The 24810-nt window shown below is 35.0% G+C and overlaps 1 protein-coding gene across 2 annotated transcripts in view; it reads left to right on the forward strand.

Annotated features, from left to right (window-relative positions):
• The window catches only part of Chs2 (Chitin synthase 2), a 209350-nt gene that overhangs the window by 174519 nt on the left and 10021 nt on the right, over positions 1-24810 (forward strand). For both annotated transcript variants that reach the window (XM_073980204.1, XM_073980205.1), the window contains 2 exons: positions 3904-4052; positions 12958-13485. In XM_073980204.1, coding sequence (XP_073836305.1) covers positions 3904-4052; positions 12958-13485 — 677 coding nt within the window. The remainder of the gene's footprint in view (positions 1-3903; positions 4053-12957; positions 13486-24810) is intronic.

Consider the following 24810-nt stretch of genomic DNA (forward strand, 5'->3'; position numbering starts at 1 on the left):
GGGCATTGGTAGTGAGAAAAAGTTCTGTGTATTAATAATTTTTAGGCCATGCACCACATTGTCTATAATTTTAGTTACTTTTACAATTGAACTCAAGGAATCTTTACTTTGAAGCATAATAAGGTTGTTAGGGGCGATGTGGCTTATGTAGCAGTTGGTGTTATTAATTGAAATTAATCTTCCAATACGCTTATTGTAATTTATTAAAGTATGTTTTGGGACTATTATTGTTTTATCTTCGAATTTATTTCGAATTTGTTGGAATATTTGATGATTTTTTTTAACACATTTCTTAATTGATTGCATATAGTTTTCAAAGTCATAAGCTGAAAACTCTGTTACAAGACCATGTTCATTTACACATTCGCATATATGCAACAAAGAATGAACGTTATATGTCACAGCTTTTTCCCCATATATGTTATCAAAAAACTTAACGAAATCTTGAAATAAAGTTTCTGCAGCGTTAATATTATTTTTAAAACTGTATGGACAACATAAAAGTCTATATGCGCAGTGAAGCAAAAGAAAGTGGTAATATGTATCCTCGTTCAATATGTCCTTAAGAACAACAACTCCTGTGTATAGAAGAAATTGCCTATATTCTGCCGCTTTCCACCTGTTTAGTTCCTCTAAACTTCGTGGCTTACGCGCAAATTCTTGTGGAATATAACTGTACATCGACAATAAACTAAGGGACAAACATTCTCTGTCTTTAGTGCTAATTTTCTCTACTAAAATGTTTAAGATCTTCTTCATTACCCCCAAATCAATGGCGTGCATAACATCAATTGGAAATTGACTAACCATATTAACTCCAGCATTTTCTAAATCAGATGTCATTGTTCTAAACCGCTTAGTGTGATGCTGTGGATTTATTCTATTTCTAAACGAGAGGTCAGATCTCTTTTCTGCAGCCTCCTTAGAAAAAACTGTTACATTATTCACCCTTCGACCGATCTGTAAGCAGCGGCTACAGCCATGGAAAGAATTATGTCCCATGCAGCCTTTTACGAAGGCTCCCGCTGGTGCATCGCAAATAAATACTCTTAATATGAATTTAATTGTGTAGTTTCATTGTATATTATTCCGTTCTCAAATAATTTTGTAATTTCTAGGGTAAAATCATGAGATATGAATTAATACACACAGGTTTTTTGTTCCCACAATAAAGCCCAATGAGGAAAACACAATGAACACTTAGGTTACAAATTTTCCCTAATATAGGCCATAGTGCAACCGAACTACTTTTAAATAATGGTAGTCCATCTATCCCTACATCTAAAACTATTTCATTCGTCTCCTTCAATAGATCTCCTAGTTTTAATACCTGCGTTTCAATGCCAAAATGTAGGTATTGACCAGGATTAACAGTACGAAGAATTATTGGCGATCTTTCAACACTTAAAAGTTGTTTTGAAGTGCAGGGGACATTTAAATTTTCATCATACAGTGTTTGAAGTATATCATCTCCCAAACTTCTGCTGACATTATGTTTAAAAAAATTTGTCTTAATTTTTCGCGCAATGTTGAGCTAGCGACACAATTATCTGTTAGAGAATCTTCAATATTACTCTCAGCATTATTACTTGGTTCAGATTGAGTCAGGTTCTTATCATTTACATGTTTTCCCCAAAGTCTTTCAAAGTATACTTTTTTTGTTTTGGAAATTTCCCTTTGTAAAGATCGAATCGATGCCATTACAAAGAATAAAATAATATATAATAATGTATGATAACATATAATAATATATATTACAAAACATAAAAAAAATATTTTTTGTTCTGTTTGTTTGCACTTTGGAGATGTTCGTGGTAAAAAATTTAGTTTATGCATGACACATTGCAAGGCAATGTCACTCAGCGCACATACAAGAGTGACAAATTCGGTGACATTATCTTGTATAAAGACAAATTCGATTTTTTTCGTTGATGAAATGGTCATCGCAGATTCAATTTCCAACTGGGTATAAGTTAGCATCAGCATACCACAGTGAATTGTATCAACCACCAATCAGCATACCACAGTGATTTTATCAATCACCAAACGTTTTTGATTTATTCACATGTGTTTAGTACTATTCCGTTTTCTATCTGCTCTTGTGGAGTTGAGTACTTTTCGCTTTTCGTTTTGTTCGCCCTCACGAATGTAAATAAAACAGAACTAAGCAGCGAGCTCGGCCAACGTGGGTTATGTTTCGTTTTGTATTGTTCCTATGGAAAATACGAAACGATTGGAAATGTTATTTAAAGTATTTTTACGTACGCTGTTTACATCAGACCTACCACAATCTAATACTGCTGTTATTCAATAATAACAGTTATTGCCACATTTGCTGATGACACAGTTGTCCTTGCAGTACACGAAAATCCTAATATGGCTAGCAGTCTGCTCCAAACGCATACTCCACAGTCGATTGTTATATATGAATGTTGTATGTATGCTGTCAACTTTCTACTTCCTCATAAAACTACTGTGCACTATAGGTAATTTGCCCTGTTTTTGAGACAAAAATTAATAACAGCGATATTAAAGGATTTTTTAACTTTTTAAATTACTTATGTGTAAAAGTGAGATAAAACAAAGATTTTTACAGATAAATTCTGATATAAGGAACAACGGTTACAAGCAACTACGTATATAACGAACAAAGCTATTTTTTCTAATGCCATTTTCATTAGTTTTCTTATACACAACAAACTGGTGAAAACGATCACGGTAGTAAGTAACACAAATTTTGCCCCCGTGAGTAGATTTTCCAACGAATTGTTACTACAGTTTTGTATATTTGTTGAATATGCGTTAATAAAGACGAGTTTAGTACTCCTTTAAACCGTATCAATGATTAATATGTAATAGAGAGATAAAATAAAGCTTACTACTGCCGCACCGTTTATAGAAAACCACGGATATATCGAACAATTTGTCGCCATTCCTGATTTTACTTGCAATGACATTGTAAACAACAATATTTTTTACATTTATTATTTATTTTCTCAAACCAAACTTCCACAATTTTAAGACTTTTTATTGAGAAGAAACCTAATAAAATCTCATAAATATCAAAAAACGGGCAAAATCGGGTTTGGAAACCTAGTAATACCGTTGCAGAAGACTTTCAGTAATGTGTTCTAGGTGGCAAAATCACGGCCAAACACGGCCAATTTAGTATAAGTCTATATGAAGTGAGTTTAAGAAAAATAAAATATTTATTTCTGACTATTTGTGTTTTTTGGTCGCTACCCAAAATGTTTAAGCTATAATATATATTAAATAAATTCATCTCGCAATTGCCAATCTATTTCATTTTACATATATTTATATTTGGTTTATTTTTCCGCGGTTTTAAATACATTGAAATATGCCTTACAATATATACATATTTTTTAGTTCTTCTTCGAAATTCTCACTTTGACAGCAATTTAAACCGCGATAATAACGCTATTTTGAAAAATATCATTCCTATTAATAAATTTTGACATGTTCTTTTTTCAATGCCAACTAAAAAATTATTATTATTAAAAGTTGCAAAATCGACTTTTTGCCTCAAAAACAGGGCAAATTACCTATAGTGCTGTGTATCAAAATATTATTTTTATTATTCATAATACATTTTATTTCAGTTATAATTAATTTGAAACAAATTTTATTCTATTCACAATAGACAATGTATTACCCCACATTACTAGAATATTAAATATTCTATTCTCATACAAGTTCCGTTTAAATTATACTATGTATTTAAATAGCAAGAGTCAATTGCTACTAGTTCGCCATGTATTGTTGTATGTTCGCTATGGATATGCCACAGGATATTGCGTTCCGATGTATACTCATTCACCACCTAGTATTGATTCACCATGCAAACCCAATAAAATCAATAATTAATTTGTTCATTTTCAGGAATTATGCATCCACAAGAAGCTGGCGCGCTCGTTTGCGGTTTAATTTACTACATAACCATTCCGTCCATGTACATGTTATTACTCATCTATTCCGTATTTAATATGAATGATGTATCCTGGGGTACACGTGAGGTGGCTCCCAAAAAGGTAAGACTTTGTATTTCTTGCTATTCGCACAAAGTATTTCGATATGTTTGTAAGTAAACGATAGTTTTGTCTAGCATTCGTTACTTTGTTATGAGATTTTAATCAGATTCAGCAGAATTTACTTTAGGTAGACTAGCACCACAATGTAATAAAGCGGAGGTCTTTTGGACATGACACACATTAACAATTACGCAAAATCCATAATCCTTAAGATATTTTGTCTATTTTTTATTATTTTGAAATTTAAATATTATATATACAATGACAAATGACGAAATCAGCAAAAAATTCAATTGTTTTAAACAAAATGTGCAGTTGTTGACATATTTAATATTTATTTAATTTTTTAAAGTCTATTTCAACAGATTTGATTATTTTTCCATCACGTTGCGCTTATACTCGCGGACCGAATTGGCGCCGCATATCGACCTATCGCTTTATATGTGGTCAACAAAGTTTCTTTATCTGCACCCCTACATCTCAACTTATCGCAGATAACTGTGGCCTCAAGAATTTTGGGGTAGTTTGTGGAGGAAATTCATCTACCATCGACTTTGATATTCAACCCCGTTCCCACCTCTGCCGTCCATGTGGTGAACAGAGTCGCCGTAGATATATTGGCGGATATTTGCATATTTCTCGGGTGGTAAAAGGTGGTAAGATCAGTCAAATAGGAGTTCAGCCTTTCACAAATGGCATCAGGGAAGGTACCTGACGCCAAGATCGTACAATCATCCGCATACGTAGCGATTTCAATGCCCTCGGGAGAGGGCGGGACACTGGAGAGATAGGTGTTAAACACTTCAGGAGATGGCGTGCAGAGTTGTAGTCGTGCAGCGTTGCTTATGGAATCCATGCTGATAATCGGAAGCTGAATAGCTGTTTCAGATGTTGAGGAGGTCTAAAGCCTCAAGGGTTTTTGCTACGGATGACAAAAGCGAAATCGGCCTGTGCGATAGGGAACGATGTGGGTGGCTAGCGACAGGTTGAGAACTTTATAGAGATACTCTACTCCAGGCGCATCCAGCTACTTCAGCATTACCATGGAGATACCATCAGTACCCAACCCTTTGGATGATTTAGCGTTTCTGATGACATTCGCAACATCATCTATTGTGGTGGTTTATCATCGCCAGGAAGATATCAAATGTCTCGTAGTACCCTTATATTCCGGCTCCAATGCTGCAACTTTTCGGATGATTTAACTACTTATTACATTTATGCTCACCAACCAACCTGTTAACTTTCAGTTTAGCTCATTGACTCTGGGGCAGTGTTGCCGACTGTTTTTGGGCGCAAATCGTCAATTAAATTTGAAAAATCGTCAAAATGTTCTAAACGAAGATAGTTGGCCATTTAATATAAATTTTTTGCAGATTGTTATGTCATTGATAATCTTCAGAACAGATCTTCCGCCACGGCCATAAATCTGGCATAATAAGTCTTAAATGAAGACATAAACAAAATCCCTTTTTACGAGGTTAGAACATTTCCTCCTTGCAAACAATTACCGGCATAGCCCACCTTCTGACCTAGCCCTCTTATAACAACATATGGTCTGTACATGAAATTTCTCTTATAAATAAATAAAACCATAAAGGCCTGGGTACATAAGCAACCTCATCTCCTGGCTTTCTTACCTTGCTTCATTTCTGACACAATAAAAATAAAAGAATAAAGAAGGCCGAGCCAATTTCGAACTAGATTGCCCTTTTCTTCTTTATTCTTTTATTTTTATTATGTCAGAAATGATGCAAGGCAAGAAAGCCAGGCGAAGAGGTTGCTTATGTACCCAGGCCTTAACATTCTTTTCTTAACGGGAACACATACTTTAATAGCTTTCCAATAAAAATTTGTTCAAAAAATACGAGAACGGAAAAATGGCCATAACTCAAGCAGAATTGTCAAAACCAATCAGATGACAACAAATGCTGCTGTTTCTACTCCCCACAACATCTTCGAAGGGACAAGGGAGACTTCTCTCAAATCAATGAGTGCACGTGGACTCATATCTGCTCAATTATATGGGACGATGCCATTGTGAGAAGTTCTTCATGGCTGAAATAGTCAGGAAATGGATGCCAGCATTACACTGAGAGGATTTGCCACAGAGGATTGAACCGCAGACCTTCTGAGTGCAAGGCGGTTGTGCTTACCACTACAACGCGGTGGCTCCCATGGATAATAACAGAAGAGAGCGTAATTTAATGTCATTTTTTACTTTTTTATGTGATCTAGTCATGTATTTTGACTATTTAGACAAAATTTGAGAAATTTTGTTCTCCGCTGTCCGACAGCATCTGCGAAAAAAAATGTTCAAAATGCCGTTTTAATGATGCAATTTTGTCTTAAGTGAAAAATCGTCATTTTAGGCCATAAAATCGACAAATCGCCATTTTTCATTTTTGGTCCAAAAAATCGTCAAAATGACGATAAATCGTCAAATTCGGCAACACTGCTCTGGGGTCACTGGGGTTGGAACGACGAAGATCATCATGCTCATTTGCTAATTCCTTCGCCTCTGTTGGGAAGTTTGGTTTCACTTCGGGTATTCGACTAGCTGGTATATGGCGAACGTCTTTAGCAGAGGATTGGGCAGATCTCTGAAGCGGTGAATAGTGAACTCTCTGAAACTCGACTATCTGGCCATTTCCTAGGATGGAATGTCATAACTCATGATAAGCATTAAAGTCCCTCAAGACCAGACGATTATGACCTTCCAAACACGGGCTATGTTGGGCCTATAATGTGGAGTACAGCTATTTATCGGCAGAATGTATACGTTCAGCAACTCTACCTCGACACCTGACTGCTACCCCCATAAATTTTATTAGGGCCAGGCTCAAGCGGGATTGGTCAGTATCGAACAGACTGGTGGGATAGGAAAGCCATTCCCCCCACCTCCACTTCTGGTGTGATCCGTCCTCAGTACGTTGAACCATCAAAACGCTGTAAGCGTTTGCTCGTTCCGACCCCTAATTATTATCAACACCCAAAATTTCGTGACGATCCGATCAAAATTGCGACCTGTAGCCTGATTTCCAAAAAAAGTGGAAAAATGGGATGTATTACCGACTATTGCAATATCTCCGTTATTTGGTCACCTACGCCTACCTAGTTTGCATCATTGTAAAGATGGGATCTTCTACTTTCATAGTCAGGCTTTAAAAAAATACCTAACCAAAGATATTCGTCATTATAATTAAAATCGCAAGAATGAAAATTTGGGTTTTATTTGCCACTATTGTAATATCTCCGCTGTTTGATCATCTACGAGAACTTACTTTACATCATTAGAAAGGTAATATTTTCTACTTTTATTGCAAGGTCTTGCTTTTGGTATACCCCATATAGAAGCTGAGATATTCGCTTTAAAAAAAACGTCGTCTTTTTATCCACATAAGTTTTTTGCTCATTCCGATCCCTGTACATTATCCGACCATCACCAAAATCAATAGGCTTCTTCCCCTCCGGGACGTTCATCAACACCCAAAATTTCGTGACGATCCGATCAAAATTGCGACCTGCAGCGTGATTACAAGGTTTAGATGGACAGACGGACACACATAGCCATTTTGGTATATATAAGTATGGGTCTACGACCATTATTTCGATGCGTTACAAACTTTTTCGGCAAAACCAACTTATAATACCCTCCCCACATAGTGGCGTAGGGTATAAAAATGTGTATGGAAAATGTTTCCCATACATAAATTATCGCTTTTTCACACAAATGGATATTATTATACCCTACACCACTATGTGGGGAGGGTATTATAAGTTGGTTTTGGCCAAAAAGTTTGTAACGCATCGAAATAATGGTCGTAGACCCATACTTATATATATCAAAATGAATGTCTCGACGAGCTGAGTCGATCTGGCTATGTGTGTCCGTCCGTCAGTCCGTCCGTCCGTCCGTCCGTCCGTCTGTCCGTCTGTCCGTCTGTCCATCTAAACCTTGTAATCACTCTACAGGCCGCAATTTTGATCGGATCGTCACGAAATTTTGGATGTTGATAGGGGTCTCGGAGGGGAAGAAGCCTATTGATTTTGGTGATGGTCGGATAATATTTAGGGGTCGGAAAGGGCAAAAAACTTAGGTGGATAAAAAGACAACGTTTTTTTCCAAAGCCAATATCTCAGCTTCTATATGGGGTATACCAAAAGCAAAACCTGACAATGAAAGCAGAAATTATCACCTTTCTAATGATGTAAAGTAGGTGCTCGTAGGTGATCAAACAACGAAGATATCGCAATAGTAGCAAATAAAACCCCAATTTTCATTTTTGCGATTTTAATTATATTTACAAATATCACAGCTTTAGTTGAAAATTTTCCAAAAGCAAAGCCTGACTATGAAAGTAGAAGATCCCGTCTTTATAATGATGCAAACTAGGTCGGCGTAGGTAACCAAATAACGGAGATATCGCAATAGTCGGTAATACATCCAATTTTTCTATTTTTTTGGAAATCACGCTACAGGTCGCAATATTGATCGGATCGACACGAAAATTTCAGGGTTAATGGGGGTCTCACAGATGAAGAAGCGTATTGATTTTGGTGATGGTCGGATAATATTTAGGGGTCGGAATGGGCAAACACTTATTTGGAGAAAAGTCAACATTTTATTTCAAAGCCAATATCTCTGTTTCTTTAAGAGGTATATCAAAAGCAAAACATGGCAAGGGAAGTAGAAAATATCACCTTTACAACGCTGTAAAGCAGGTTGTCGTAGGTGGTCAAATAGCAAAGATATGGCAATAGCCGATAATGCATCCCATTTTTCGATTTTTTTGTAATCACGCTACAGGTCGCAACTTTGATCGGATGGTCACGAAATTTTAGGGGTTAATGGGGGTCCCACATAGGAAGAAGCCAATTGATTTTGGTGATGGTCGGATAATATTCAGGGGTCGGAATGGGCAAACACTTATTTGGAGAAAGGTCAACGTTTTATTTCAAAGCCAATATCTCTGTTTCTTTAAGAGATATATCAAAAGCAAAATCTGGCAAGGAAAGTAGAAAATATCACCTTTACAACGATGTAAAGTAGGTTGTCGTAGCTGCTCAAACAACAGAGATATCGCAATAGTCGGTAATGCATCCCATTTTCCGATTTGTTTGTAATCACGCTACAGGTCGCAATTTTAATGGGATCGTCACGAATTTTTTGGGAGTTGATGCGGGTCCCACATAGGAAGAAGCCTATTGATTTTGGTGATAGCCGGATAATATTTAGGGGTCGGAATGGGGAAAAACTCATTTGGAAACAAATTCAAAGTTTTATTCTTTGTGAATATATCGGCTTCTAGTAGGGGTATTCCAACGACAAAGCCTGTCAATGGAAGAAGAAAATATTACCTTTACATTGGTGTAAAGCAGGTTGGCGAAGGTGGTCAAACAAGGGAGATACCACAATAATCGGTAATGCATCCAATTCTTCCATTTTTTTGCAATCAAGCTACAGGTCGTAATTTTGATCGGATGGTCACGAAATTTTGGTTGCTTATGGGAGTACCAGAGACAAAGAGGCATATTATTTTTGGTGGTAGTCGGTTTATATTCCCTAAAAGAAATGTTTACCAGGGAAAAGCTTATGCACAGGGGTAGTGGTGTAGGGTATCACATGGTCGGCCGCGTCCCGACTATAGCCTTTGCTCACTTGTTTTTAATATATGAGTTTTTATAAGAGTTATAAGAGTGAAAGTGTTATCTGTCGAAAAAAATATCTCTATCCGTTCAAAGATATAGTGTTTTCAGCCGGAAAAAAACGATTCTGAATCACTGTGTGCCGTGGGATTCTTTATTGGTACCATACATCTGTGTAATGCATCAGCAACGTTCAAACATTTAAAATTAGACTTCAAAACTACGTTCGAAATATTAAAACAATCGCCTAATCCTATATTATTTTATACCCTACACCACACTGTGGTAAGGGGTATTATGTCTTTGTTTATTTGTATGAAACATGCCAAAGGAAACGAAATAGACCCATAGTTCCTTTTGGGGATATACATATAATCACTTTCCGAGTCGATTTATTCATGTCCGTCCGACCGTCTGTCCATGTACTTTTGTTCGCAACGTACATGTCGCATTTTTTTGTCCATTTCAGCTGAAGAAGGAAGAAAGCTAGGAAGAAAGCTATTGCTTTTGGTGAAAATCGGTTTAGATTTGGATATAGCTCCCATATATATTTTCGACCGATTTGACGTATTTGCTGCACCAAACAAGCTACATGCGTCCGATTTCGATGAAATGTGGAATGTGTGACTGAATTCGGTCTAAAAATAAATGTGACAAATTACATCGAAATCGGTTCTGATTTGGATATACATATGTAGCTCCCATATATATTTTCGGCCGATTTGACGTATTTGCTGCACCAAATACGCTATATACGTCCGATTTTGATGAAATTTGGAATGTGTGATGGAATTTTGTCTAGTAATAAGTGTAACATATTATATAGAAATCAGTTCAAATTGATATATCGACCTTTTTGTAGAAAATTAACTTATGTTGAAACTGAGGTATGGGGTACTGTAACTCGCGAACAGTTGTACTATACCATAACTTTTGAACGCATTTCGGTAAAATAAACTGTTTTAGCCCGATTCACCGATGGGTTTATTAAAATAATAATTTGAGCGGAAGCTGTGGTCGTTTTAATGTAAAAAAATAGGAAAAAGTCGTTGAAGGAAACGAGTTTTTTTAAGTCAATTTTCAATTAGCGGCTTTACAATACAATGTAGAGTATAATGTTCAAAGAAGATGTTAAAGAATACACTTCAGAGATGAAGTTTCTAATTTATGATTTTTTAATATAACAAATGCATCAATCTCAAACGGATGCTGACATTTTGAAGACTGAAAAATTGGGTTTTTTGAATTTTTGCTCTAATCCGGACGCGCAACTGTACTCGTTTAAAAACTGATTATAAGATTGTAGTACTCGCGATTACGCATTTTTTGATGTATAACTCGGGCGTGTAGCCTTCAAAGGTTCACAACAATCTCAGCTTAAAGTCGAAATTTTTGTGCGTAAATTTTTCTAAAAAACCAGTTTTTTGGATTCAAAATTTACAAATGCCATTCGATTTCAGTGGAAACCCGCGTGAATTTAGTTTTTTTACGTTCTGAATCTAACAAGCCTTTGCGCGTCTAAATCCATCCACTAGATCGGCGGATATGATACCCCTCAAATTTCGAAAATCTGCAAAAAATGTTTTTGAAAATATCGCGTATTAAGACGCTTTTTAGATGTGTTATTCCTACTTATATAAATAGAGGGAAACGCATACTTAAAATGTGCGAAAACAAATATTGAAAAACGTTCGCGGATCCGGAGATATAATAGATTTTTTCTAAAAACTGAGTGCGATGCTACATCCACGGTTCCTGATGGATCGCAATGAAACGACATCAAATGATGTATTTTTTAAAGGTTATCATCGAAATTGGATGCGCATAAAATGTAAATGAACTTCGTGGAAATTATGACCATCTAACTGTATTTTGCACCCTAACATGCAACTGATGCTACATCGTGGTCGCCAAATGGAATTTCACAAAGTGTACATCAAATAAGAGGGATTGATTCGCTGTTTTGGAAAATCGGATGCGCATCTTGTGATTTCCACTATTACGCGGTTTATATGCGTTTCAAATGTTGTAATATTTAATATAACATTATTTTAATGTTATACCACAATTAGAATTCTTTGTGATTTAATATAATGTTCTAAAAATATTCGCCAATAGGAAAACTATAAGCGAAAAATTTGTTGCAACGGAATATCTTCATTATTGCGTGAAATTCTGACGAAAATGACGAAGAACTTAAACATTTTTTCTTCAACATTTCCTATAAAACCATAACAAAATAAAATTAGAACAACATGATTTTTATTTGTTTCTTCATATTTTCTTTGTATTTTTGCAAATATCATGAATACTATAGCTCCAAACTTCACGACTTAGGTTTCATTTTATTCCTCACGATGTCTGGATGCTGCTATAATTTTTTTATATATTTTTTTTTTGTAAGTATAAGTGCTATTGTTTCAAAAATATGTTTGTAAATACGTGAAATTATTTAACAAATTTAATTTTTCGCGAATCCATTGAAACTTTTCGATTTTTTTTTTTGCATCATCGCAAAGAGTGCGAATTCGATTTTTTTAGAATTTTTTCTAATTAGCATAATTAAAACCGTCATATCTTTTGCGCGCAACGATCAAAGATGGTAACGAAAACAGATTTGGAATGACGATTTTTTTCTTAATCTATGTACCAAAAATCATAGATGTAGTATCAAAAATTTTTTTTGATTTTTTTGAAAAGGAAAAGACGATTTTAGACATTTTTGCTGATATATCCTATATTTTACATATTCACAGTGGTTTAGGGTATCATATAGTCGGCCCCGTCCGATGATCCTTTCTTTACCGGTTTTTAATTATTATAACATAATTGAGAGAAGTCTCCCTTGTCCCGTCTGGAATGTTTGTGGGACATTATATATATAACATAATTGTCTCCACCTATTGTAGCAAAGAAGACCAGCTCTGCTCAATACTTACATAATATACTAGCGGACCCGGCGAACTTCGTCTCGCTATTAAGGAATACAATTTCATACAAAAACTCAATTTTCGGTCTTTCCAATTTTCCGACTTTTCCAGAGAGATTTTCCAACATTTTCTCCCGTAAAGACCTTCTCCTCGAAAATACGAATAACTGACAAAAAATTTACAGAAATCGGCCTAGCCGTTCTCATTTTATGAATTACTATACATTTTTTACACCATTTTTATATATATAGATAGATTTAATGTTCCTTAAACTACTTTCTATTGTATAATACTTACATTTATCATTTTTATATACATATTTGTAGGATGATGAAAACGCAGTTGGGGATGACGAAAACAAAGGCAATGAATATTTACCGGGCTGGATAAACGATCCTTTGCTTGTTGATTCACAACTTGGCGAAATATCATTACGCGAAAAACGCTTCTGGAAGGACTTAATTAAGCTGTATTTGAAGCCTATGTTTCACACCAAGGAGAAGAAAGCTGAAATTGCTGACAGTCTTCGTGAACTTCGAAACATGTTTGCATTTGCTTTTGTAATGATAAATGCGATATTTGTTTTAATCGTTTTCTTGCTGCAACTGAAAAAGGATTACCTTCATCTGGAATGGCCCATTGATCCTGAAGATTTTATAACATATGATGCTGACAATTCGCAAATTTATATTTATCGTCAGTACAAACACCTTGACCCCATTGGCTTTTGTTTTGTCATATTCTTTGGCATCATTCTTATAATACAATTTATTGCAATGTTCTTCCATCGTTTTGCGACCATTTCACAGTTATTGGCTACAACCAAATTGGATTGGCTGAGAGCATCAAGTACGGTAAGGCACACTAATTTGGCTTTGTTATTGTTTTGTGTGATTGCTGTGTGAATATTTTTCCGAATTATTTGATTTAGATCAACAAATACATATTTTTAGTCCCAACTTTTGGTAAAGGTTTTCTTACAATTTTTGGAAACATTGTGGCCTGGTGATGTTTTATTTCCTCCAAATAAAATGTTATATGACACAAGAATTGTAGAAGGATTTTCATGCTAATCTTGAAACCTTGGGAACATATTAACAATCTTAAGATTTCTTAACATGAACCAAGGCTAATTTAGGAAGGTGACCGATGGCCTTCTCAGAATCACTACGCTCTCCAGTCGAGTTCACTTTTTCGCCCTCGGCCAAAGGGCTCTAGAAACAACTTTCGTTGTGTTTACTAGAAGTATTAACATCGAGAAACTCTTTCGTTTTCGGTTGCTCTGATCTGATTATCTTCGACGCATTTCATTATCATTACTTTTTCATACATCTCGTTGGGCATCCCAGGCAGCTGAAATCGGGGTCAATCTCCGACTTATGTCCTTATGTCATCATAATTGATGTTGCATATAAATTTACCGTTAGCATTATGGAAACTTTACGTGAGATGTAGAGTACGTAGTTTTTTAAAACATAAAATTTCTAGTAGTTATGTGACTCTTCGACTAAACAACCCATATGTATCCTCAATTGTATTTCCAGTATTCCAGTTACAATCAGTAAAAACCATAAATTGCATACATCATTATTATCTCAATTCACTAAATATTTATGATCCACTTCTGCCAATGCTGAGGATTGCATTTCTAACAACTCTATGCATAGATGATTTGAGTGGATGTGCATAAAAAATTTCCAATTCAACAGAATAAGCACTTTCGGAGTATTTTTCCGCATTAGCAAATATGAAATGAGCACGCCTTTCCAACAAAGGTTGTGCCACATCCGGCTTTAAAGTTTCTTCCTTCCAACTAAAGTGTATTTTGTTACGTAGCACAGTTTTGGGAAAGTTTTAAATTGAATTTAACATTTTACTTCTTTTTACCGCCATCTTTATCATCGCCTAGTGTAACATTAAAACGTGAACACCGTGAGTAGGATTATGTGACGGTATAACAATACAAGGGTGGTTAGTGTGCCAATTTTATAAAAATAGTATAATCAATGACGAAATTAACATTTTTCTTTCTGAAAAAATATTGTACTCACTTATATATCAAATGTAAAATTGTTCGACGCAGCTATAGAATTAATCAAAGAATTTTCAAAACCATCGTCCTCTGTTTTATCATCGTAGTAGTCTCACGAATTTTGACATACAATATGATATATTCATTCATTCACGATGACGAAATTCTACTTTAAAGTACACAAAATACGCAATTTTTACAAAGTTCTTTTATATTTTCCAAGGTATATTTTCGATAAATATAGCAAAAACTATTTGGATCGAGCACACGACATCTCCTTTAACAAGAAAAACGCGTTGTGTTCGGTTAATACCCTCCACAATAAAATACAAATTAGTTAGTTTTCTCTCCTGTCCACAATTTTAAATGGAGATATTTTAAGGTCAGAAAATGTATCAAACAAATTCTTCTATCTAGGGGCTATATCAAAGTGTTGACCTATGTTCACAATTTTTAGTGGAGAAACTTTGTGACCACTGGGAACCTCAAATGTCATATTACAAATAGTTCGGTCAACACAGCTAAACTCCAAACAATTGGCAATTTTTGGTGGAGAAGTTTTGTGACCACTTTGAACAAATGTCAAAAACAGGAAGTTTGGTCAAAAAGTAGTTAAAATTCTGAAAATACCGAAAATCGAGAGCATTCGTTATATGCATGCTGTACCCAAACATGGGCCCATGTTGACAATTTTTGGTGGGAACCTCAAACGGCAAATTACAGCTAGATCGGTTAAAAATTGCAGCTAAAAAAACTTCAAAATAACGAAACTCCGGGGAACCGTTATGTGAGGGCTATACCAAAACAAGGACCTATGTTGACAATTTCTGGTGGAGAATATTTGTCACCACTGGGAACCTTAAATGTCAAATAACAGGTAGTTTAGTCGAAAAGTAGTTAAAGTTCTCGATTAATTTTTTAAGAAAACAAAGTTATAAATATATTATTTTATTTCTCTCTTTTTATACCCTACTTCACTATGTGGGAAAGGGTATTATAAGTTTGTTTTGGTAAAAATTCATGTTACACCGTAATATTCACCGGAGAGCCGCAATGTGGTATATCAATCTTCATATCGACAAGATAAAACGATTTTGAGATGAGTGTCCGTCCGTCCGTCTGCCCATTAAAAATTTTAATCAAATTCCCGGCCGCAATTATGACCCGATCAAAATTTTGTATGGAGGTCGTGTTTAGACCAGAATAGGTCGCTATTTTTATTGGTGATGATCGTGAAATATTTAGCTGGTAAAATGGACCAAAAACATAATATTTATCCATTTAGTGGCTCTGTAGGTCGAAATAATAGTCCGATCAACGCGAAATTTTAAATAAGGTAAGAGTATATGACAAAGAAGAAGCTTGAGATGACGATCAGATAATATTTAGAGGGTTAAATGGACCACAACTTTTGTATGAAAATTGAGAAAATTGTTAATATACAGCTTATATATTTCTTCCTAGAAGGACATTCCGGGTTAGTAAGCTATACTTGGAAGAGGAACGCTTGACCTTTCTATTGATGTCAATTGTGTTGGTGTACATGATAAGATAACAGAGTTATTTGTTTGTAGTGTAACCATAAACACGCTAGAGGTCGCAATTACGAAATTTTGCACGAGGTAAGAGTTTAGGTAGAAGAAGATGCCTACAATTTTGGATGATGATCTGATATTATTTAGCGGGTGAAATGGACCATTACTTTTGTATGAAAAAAATATTTTTGGTATATATTTTATTTCCTGAAGGGCATATACCGGCAAAGTATCCTACATATGGAAAAAACTACTGGTCTTTCCCCCTGATGCAAATTGCAATAACGGGCCTACTGCCTAGTATATAATGGGTTTTGCCAGTTTTTGCATTATTGCAAATTACATTGTGCCCTAGCATATTAATTGTCCAATTGGATTTTTATTCATACATTGCAGCATGGGTCGCTTTTTTACCATTTTTGAAAACGATTCCCCAGCCAGGCAACATCAAATTAACAACGGTGGCAAAATACGCTTCAGTAATGTTGGCGACATTTTCTGAGTATTTCTAGCCATATAAAAATTCTCTTAGAGTTGTGTTTTAGGACACGCCGTTCGGACTCGGAGATAAACTGTGGGTCCCATATCATTGAGCGAATATGAATGGGGGTACACTCACTCTGGGATGTTTGTGAAACAATTATAATATTATTATTTAAGCTTGGTGTGATACGGTGCCAGAATCCACAAAGTTATTTCTTACATTATGTTTATTTGTTCCATAAAGAAATTTTGATTTGTGGAAAGCTAATTCCCAGGGGTAGTGGTATAGGGTATCACGTGGTCGGCCCCGTACGACTATAGCTTAGGCTTACTTGTTTATTTATATCTTTATTATAAACAAATGAGCAAAGGCTATAGTCGGGACGGGGTCGATTATGTGATACCCTATACGACTACCCCGCGCATATGCTTTTTACAGGTGCCAGAATCCAGAAAATCTGATTAGACAGAAACTCGTTTTATCACAAATAAAACGAATTAGGCCCAGAAATTTTTGCATAATTTGCATATCGTGCATATTTCGATATTTGTATAAAATGAGCATATGCCAAACCATATGCAAAAATATATGAAAGGATTTGTGGTCCACGTCTTCATATACCCCCGATAGAACGGTACCTCCCGATTTCAGATATTTTGAAGGTTGTGGCCTCAACATCACACTTAAAAGCCTGAAATTTTGTATAAATTCTTCGTTGGGAATATAAAACTTTCTACCTGAAATATCTCGAATAGGTCCACGTCTTCATATAGCCCCCATAGAACGGTACCTCCGGTTTTCTGGTATTTTGAAGGTTGTGGCCTTAATATCCCTCCGAAATGGCTGAAATTTGGTATTTACTCTTGGTTGGGGGTATAAAACTTTCCACCTGAAATTTCTCGGTATAGGTTCACGTCTTCATATGGCCCCCATAGAAGGGTACCTCCGGATTTCTGGTATTTTGAAGGTTTTGGCCTAAATGTCCCTCCGAAATAGCTGAAATTTTGTATTAAGTCTTCATTGGGGGTATAAAACTTGCTACCTGAAATTTCTCGATATAGGTCCACGTCTCATATAGCCCCCTAGAACGGTACCTCGGGATTTCTGGTATTTTGAAGGTTGTGGCCTCAATATCCCTCCGAAATGGCTGAAATTTGGTATTAAGTCACCATTGGGGGTATACAACTTTTCACCTGAAATTTATCGGTATAGGTCCACGTCTTCATATATAGCCCCCATAGTACGGTACCTCCTGATTTCCGGTATTTTGATGGTTGTGGCCTCAATATCCCGCCAAAATGGCTGAAATTTGCTATAAAGTCTTCCTTGGGGGTAAACAACTTTCCACCTAAAATTTGTTGGTTTAGGTTCAGGCCTACATATAGCCCCTATAGAACAATAACTCCCAATTTTCGGTATTTTGAAGGTTTAGAGTGTGGTTATACATTTCTCTATTTTATTGACTTGTCTGAAAAGAATTTTAAACAGAAAAATTGTACATACAAACATTTTTGTACCTATTATTGAAATATTTGTTGCATAAGAAAATATGTAAAATGCATAAATTTTACATATGCAAAAATTTAGGCATTTTGCATAATTTTGCATATGTCATATGTTTCGATTGCAATTAATCAGAAGCCAAAAATATGCCCAGTCCCAAAATTTGACATGAATCGGACCAAAAATAGAGGTTGCATAATATTCCGCTGTCTACATATCATACATATGTATATGGAGTACATTCGTTGCGGAATTACGTGTTCCTTTATTATTTGATAATGGAATTGTATGACATGAAGACGTAATTCAGATTGGAAGTTTCTTTCAAAATGACTATTCAAACAAAAGATTTGAAAATATTTTATACACAACTAGTGTACCCGGCGAACTTCGTCTCGCGGACTGGCATTGAAATTGATCATTTGAGTTCAAATATTCTTTGAGGAAAGAAAATGGGTTTAGAAATTCTTTGAGGAAGTTAGAGTCGAGTCGATTTTATATAATCGAAAGAAGACTAATATCAGTTATTTTAGTTTAACTTCGAATTGAATACATTACTCTTTTTCATCTTTTCCCAAAAAATAAAACATTCTTAGCATTCCATAGAAAGATTGATTGATTTGAAAACAATCTTTTAGTGCGATTTCGTAGGGGTTCTCAAACCTTCTACTGTAACGGGGCTGTGTGAATGAGAAATCAATGTCAGAACAACAGTTAGAAAACTGCTACAGAAATGCTTTATAGCCATCGATTGAAAAGTGTAACCATATGTATATATCAGAGTCCTGGTTTTGGAATAACGTGAATCTGGTTCTTACTGGTAGTTATTTGCTTCCCCAATGAACATCAATGTACCGAAATTGATTCACTACATTTATTGGCACAATTTGAACAAAAGAATGTGGACATAATGCAATTAGAAAAAAACGCTATTCGATTGTTGATATGGTTGATATGCTCTACGATTTATATACCCTCCACAATTAGATGTACACTATACATTAGGGCTACCTATAAAAAAATATATCATTACTACGTGGGGAGTATTGTCCGAATAACAAAAGCGTGCATTTAACGTCGCTGCGGTGAAAAAGTTGCAGCACCGAAAACGATTTTTAAAGCTCTTTTCATATTTTTGTCTGATTACATATTTCATTTTAATTTGAATGAACATAAAATGTGTGGTATATTTGAGTTAACTTGAAGTAAAAGCGGTTAGTTGTAATAATTTAACTTAGGCTTATGTATGTATTGAAATTCTATAAGAAATAAATATTAAAATTCTATAAAAATCGGTGTGGGAACCTTTTTAATGGTAGGGGAAAAGTGGCAAAATATTTCTTAATATTTTTCCATGCTATATGTAGTGGTATTTTTGATGTTTGTAGAAAATACCAAAACCCTACATATTTATAAATATCATAAAATGCTAATCTACCTAATATAACGATGTTTATCAGTCCGCCCGTCTGTTGAAAAGAATATAAGATTCACAACATTTAAGATGAGTTTTCCAAGAATATTATGTAACTCCTAGGACTTAAAAACTATGAAACTCCTAAGACTTTTGGTATTGAAGATGGGTTATATCGGTCCATGTTTTGAAACGGCTCCATAGAACGACACGGCCATATTTTCGGTGTTTTGGTTTTACACATTCTTTTGTGAAGGTACAACACTTTCTTGCATACAATTTTCGGTAATGCTCCACGTTTCGATAAAGCACCAATAGAATGAGATTGCCCGATATTCTGTATTTTTATTCTTTAAGCTGGCAAAAGTTTTGTGTTTGTTCTTCTCAAATCTTTTTCTAGAAAATTGTTGGTTCAGTTTTTGCACAAAATCTTGCAAATCTTGGTCATCTATATACAGTTGGTAGATGCAAATTAGAATTTTCTGATTCGCGGGACATATGTATCACAACAACATAAATTAAATTAAAAAAAAAAAGAAATGCAAAAACACAATTCAACAATAAAAGATCCAAAGAAATGTTGAGAGACAATGAATTTTCTTAATTTTTTTTGCAAATTTTCGCGATTTTTTTAGGTTTTATCCTTTTCTGCCGTGAGACTATTCCGATCTGGTACGAAAAACTAAATTTTTTGAAGATTGTTCCAAATAGTGTCAAGTTTACAAAAAATTTGGTTCCAGCTGCATATATTTGCATTTCCGAGTGTAACATTAAAATACTGACGATGCCTCTAGTCGTTTCAGTGAATATGCCGTATTACTGTATTCTCAGTTTCTTCCTTATTTTGAGATTTAATTATTTGTTTTGGTTTTTTTTTTTCTTTAAAGATTTAGACATTTTTGTTTTGGGATCTACTTAGTAATGTATTTTTTACATTTGTATATTTTTAATATATGTATGATGCTATGAAAAACAAGTAAAAATGTAAAGTTCAGTCGCACAGAACTTTATTATATCCCCTACCATGAAATATTCTGACCTCAAATGGAATAATTTGTTTCCTTTCTTGTACACGATACCAGTCAAAGACGTTTTTTGACCACTAAGAACTCCAAATAGCAAATTACAACAAATTTGAACCGAAAATGTTAATAAAATCTTCAAAATACCTGAAATCGGGAGGTGTCGTAATATGAGAGCTATACCGAAACCTGGACCCATTGGGAACCCGAAATACCAAAGTACAGCCAATTAGGGCCGAAAATGTAGATAAAAGCTTAAAACTACCTGAAATCGGGTTGTACCGCAACATGGGGGCTACAGGAAAAACTGGACCCATATTGATGATATTTTGGCTAAAGTATTTTTTACTTATTTTTAGCATATACTGACAAAAGTCAGATTGATCCGACGATTATTAATATTTTTGTCGCACCTTCCCATACAGGTAGGACCACTGTGCACTGTGCAGGGATTGGAATGTGCGCAAAACTAATGTGGAGAAAAATTCAACGTTTTGTTCCTATACAAATTTCTCGAATTCTAGTGAGGGTATTCCAAAACCAAAGCCTGTCAATGGAAGAAGAAAAGTTCACCTTTTCAAAGTTGCCCAGGTGGTCAAACAATGGAAATGTCGCAATAGTCGATATTTGGCGATGGTCGGATAATATTCAGAAGTTGGAATTGGCAAACAACTTACATATATATGCACGTAGAAAAAAATGCAGCAAACAAGTAATATTATTTGTTTGCTGCATATTTTTCTCCGTGTGCTTTGAAAAATTCAACGATTTATTTTTATTCGAATATTTCCTGTCAATGGAAGAAACAAGGATCACCTTTACAATGATGTAAAGTAGGTTGGCGTACCAATTATCTACTTGAATTGTAATGGCGAATATGCCAGTATTGGTTGGGTGCATTTCAATAACAAAAAAGCAAGGTTAGATTTGCGATGTTGCTCTATTTATTGGAGGGTAACGTTTGCAATATCACATGTGTTCCCTACATGGTGCATAATTGCAGCGTTTTTGGTATTTGAGGATTTTAGCTACATATTTTGACGAACTACCCGTGATTAGATATTTGAGGTTACCAATGGCCACAAATCTCTCCACAACACATTATACAAATTTTAGTATAGCCCCCATATAACGTTACCTCTCGATTGTAGGTATTCTGTGGATTTTACATACATTTTTACCGAACTACCTATAATTACACAATTGAGGCTCCCAGTGGTCAAAAAATATATCCACCAGGCACGTAAGCAGGGGGAATTGGCTTATACAGACTCCATCATTTCTGGTAAAAAAAAAACAAATTTGGCGTTTTTATGACATAAAAGAATATTATATTCTTAGGTTATCGAAACAATAGCTAGATACTGAAGACCAATCTTCACTCGCATATTCGATTGATTCTTCTTTTCGAAGGTATTTAATTCATAGAAGTCGATATGCAATTTAAAAAAGAAAGTAAGAGCGTTATGTTCTGGTCGGACTATACCCCCTACACAGTAAACTCATGTAAAACTCAATTCGTCCTACTCGCGAATAGAGTTATGAAGGGATTGGATTAAAACGTGGATATATTTTGACCACTTTCTGCATGGAGGTTCTCCAACCAAAAGGAATACCAAAATCTTTATTACAGCTGATATTCTAAAAATTATGTTAATATCTTTGAAATACTGAAAATCGTGCAATAGCAGAAACAATAACAATTCTCTTTCGAGTTGAGCTGTTTTGACCAGGGTTTCGGAGTCGAGGTATTTTTGGGTCGATTCCGACTCCGACTCCATACCAATTTTTTCACGACTCCGGCTCCGACTCCGGGTCGACTCCGAGTGTAATTTAATCATGTAATAATTTTAACCTTTTCCTATATTTGGGCCCATGTAGGCTAATCTGTTGGGCTTTCATAACTTATTCTTTAGAAAGAGCATTTGTTTGGATATAATACTCAACTGCAGAATATAAATATGAAGTAATATTAATACCTATATTGTTTCGTCTGAATCTTACTTTATAAAACGGCAAAAAATACAAGATATAAACTATTTGTCGGTTTTGCCGGCTTTTAGCACGAGTATATTTTGGAAGGAACTATATTGTTTCGTCTGAATCTTACTTTATAAAACGGCAAAAAAAAAACAAGATATAAAGTATTTGTCGGTTTTGCCGGCTTTTAGCACGAGTATATTCTGGAAGGAACTCATCCCCGTGAAAAAATTTTAAGCTTTTAAAATATGTGAAAATGAAGGGGCATACAAAACATAAGGACTACATGCGATAAAACTTATAAGCAATTCATGGCCAGGTTTTAAAATGGAAGGTGAAGGGGTGACATCCAGTTGAAAGCCCAATAAAACCCATTTTCATGATTTTTGTTCAGCAAAACTTTTGTGACAGATGGTTTCTTCATCAGAATGAGCATAACTTAATCTGCTTTCTGAATTTTTTATGGCAAATCACCGTCTATGAAACCCTGTTTGTATACCCTCCACCATAATATGGAGGGTATAATTAACATTCATAAAATTCTAAGTCGATTTAACTATTTCCGTCTGTTGAAATCAAGATACAGCTCGCAAATTTTAAGATAGCGATCTATAATTTGTTACAGAAGTTTCTATTACTCCTGGGATTGTTGGTGTTGAAAATGGGCTATATCGGTCCACGTTTTGATATAGAACCATAGAATCGTACCTCCAAATTTTCGAAAATGCACAAATTCAATTTTTGGCTTAAAAAGGTGAAGTTTTTGGTCATATTTATGAATTATTAGATTTTGATTTCCTTATTAATTTTTTTATAACTACGATTTTATATAATGTTTTGTAAAAGCTCATCACAATATCATATAAGGATATGAGGTTGTAAAAAATTCATAACCCTAGGAAGCATCTGAAATTCATACATAGTTGAGCTGTTCGGTGTGCACATTGATTAACTCTCCTTTTTAAAATCTTAAATTTAAGTGTCAAAGCTTATATAGGAGACGTTAAATCTCCAATAATAATTCGACTGTCATAGATTTTTTCTATTGGTTTCAAAAAATTAAAAGATCAATTTGACCAAAAATATTTTCTACTCGCGATTTGTGATCAAAATAGAGATGAAAAGACCAGACTTTAAAGGAAAGTAAATATGCTGCAAATCTTCCTAAATCTTAGTATAATATACCGTTTGCTTGTATGTTTTCTTATAGTTTTTTTTTAATAAATAATGATTTTTGAAAAAAAAAATTTGGTGTCCCCAATTTAATGTTATATTTCTATAATTTAAAAGAAAATTTGCCCGGAGTCGGAGTCGAGTTATTTTTTTCGACTCAGACTCCGACTCCAACAAAATTGCTCGACTCCGACTCCGAAACCCTGGTTATGACCTAAGAGGTACGTTGAAAAATTATGTGTCTACCACAAAAACAAAATCCTAACAAGTGAACAAAGGCTTTAGTCGGGACGGGGCCGACCATGTGATACCCTTACACCACTACCCCTGTGGATAAGCTTTTTACTGGCAAACATTTCTTTTATAATCCGAATACCACCAAACATAATATGCCTCTTTCTATCTGGGACTCCCAACAGCAACCAAAATTTCGTGACCATCCGATCAAAATTACGACCTGTAGCGTGATTGCAAAAAAATGAAGAATTGGATGCATTAGCGACTATTGTGGTATCTCCCTTGTTTGACCACCTTCGCCAAACCTACTTTACACCAATGTAAAAGTAACATTTTCTTCTTCCATTGACAGGCTTTGCCGTCGGAATACCACTACTAGAATAAAACTTTGAATTTGTCTCCACATGAGTTTTTCCCCATTCCGACCCCTAAATATTATCCAACTATCACCAAAATCAATAGACTTCTTCCTCTGTGGTGCCCCCATCTACCCCAAAATTTCGTGAGTATCCGATCAAAATTTCAACCTGTAGCGTGATTACAAAAAATTGAAAAAACTGATATATAACTGACTTTTACGATATCTCGGTTGTTTGTCCACTTACGCCAAAATACTTTGCATCAATATAAAGGAGATCTTTTCTTCTTTCATTGACGGGATTTCCTTTTGGAATACTCCTACCAGAAGCAGAGGTATTCGCATAAGAAAAAAACGCATAAATTTTTGCATATGCAAAATTTATGCATTTTACATATTTTCTTATGCAACAAATATTTCAATAATAATTACAAAAATGAT

The sequence above is a fragment of the Musca autumnalis genome, unplaced genomic scaffold (genome assembly GCF_047663935.1).
Source record: "Musca autumnalis isolate F117 unplaced genomic scaffold, ASM4766393v1 scaffold_4, whole genome shotgun sequence".
NCBI lineage: Eukaryota > Metazoa > Arthropoda > Insecta > Diptera > Muscidae > Musca > Musca autumnalis.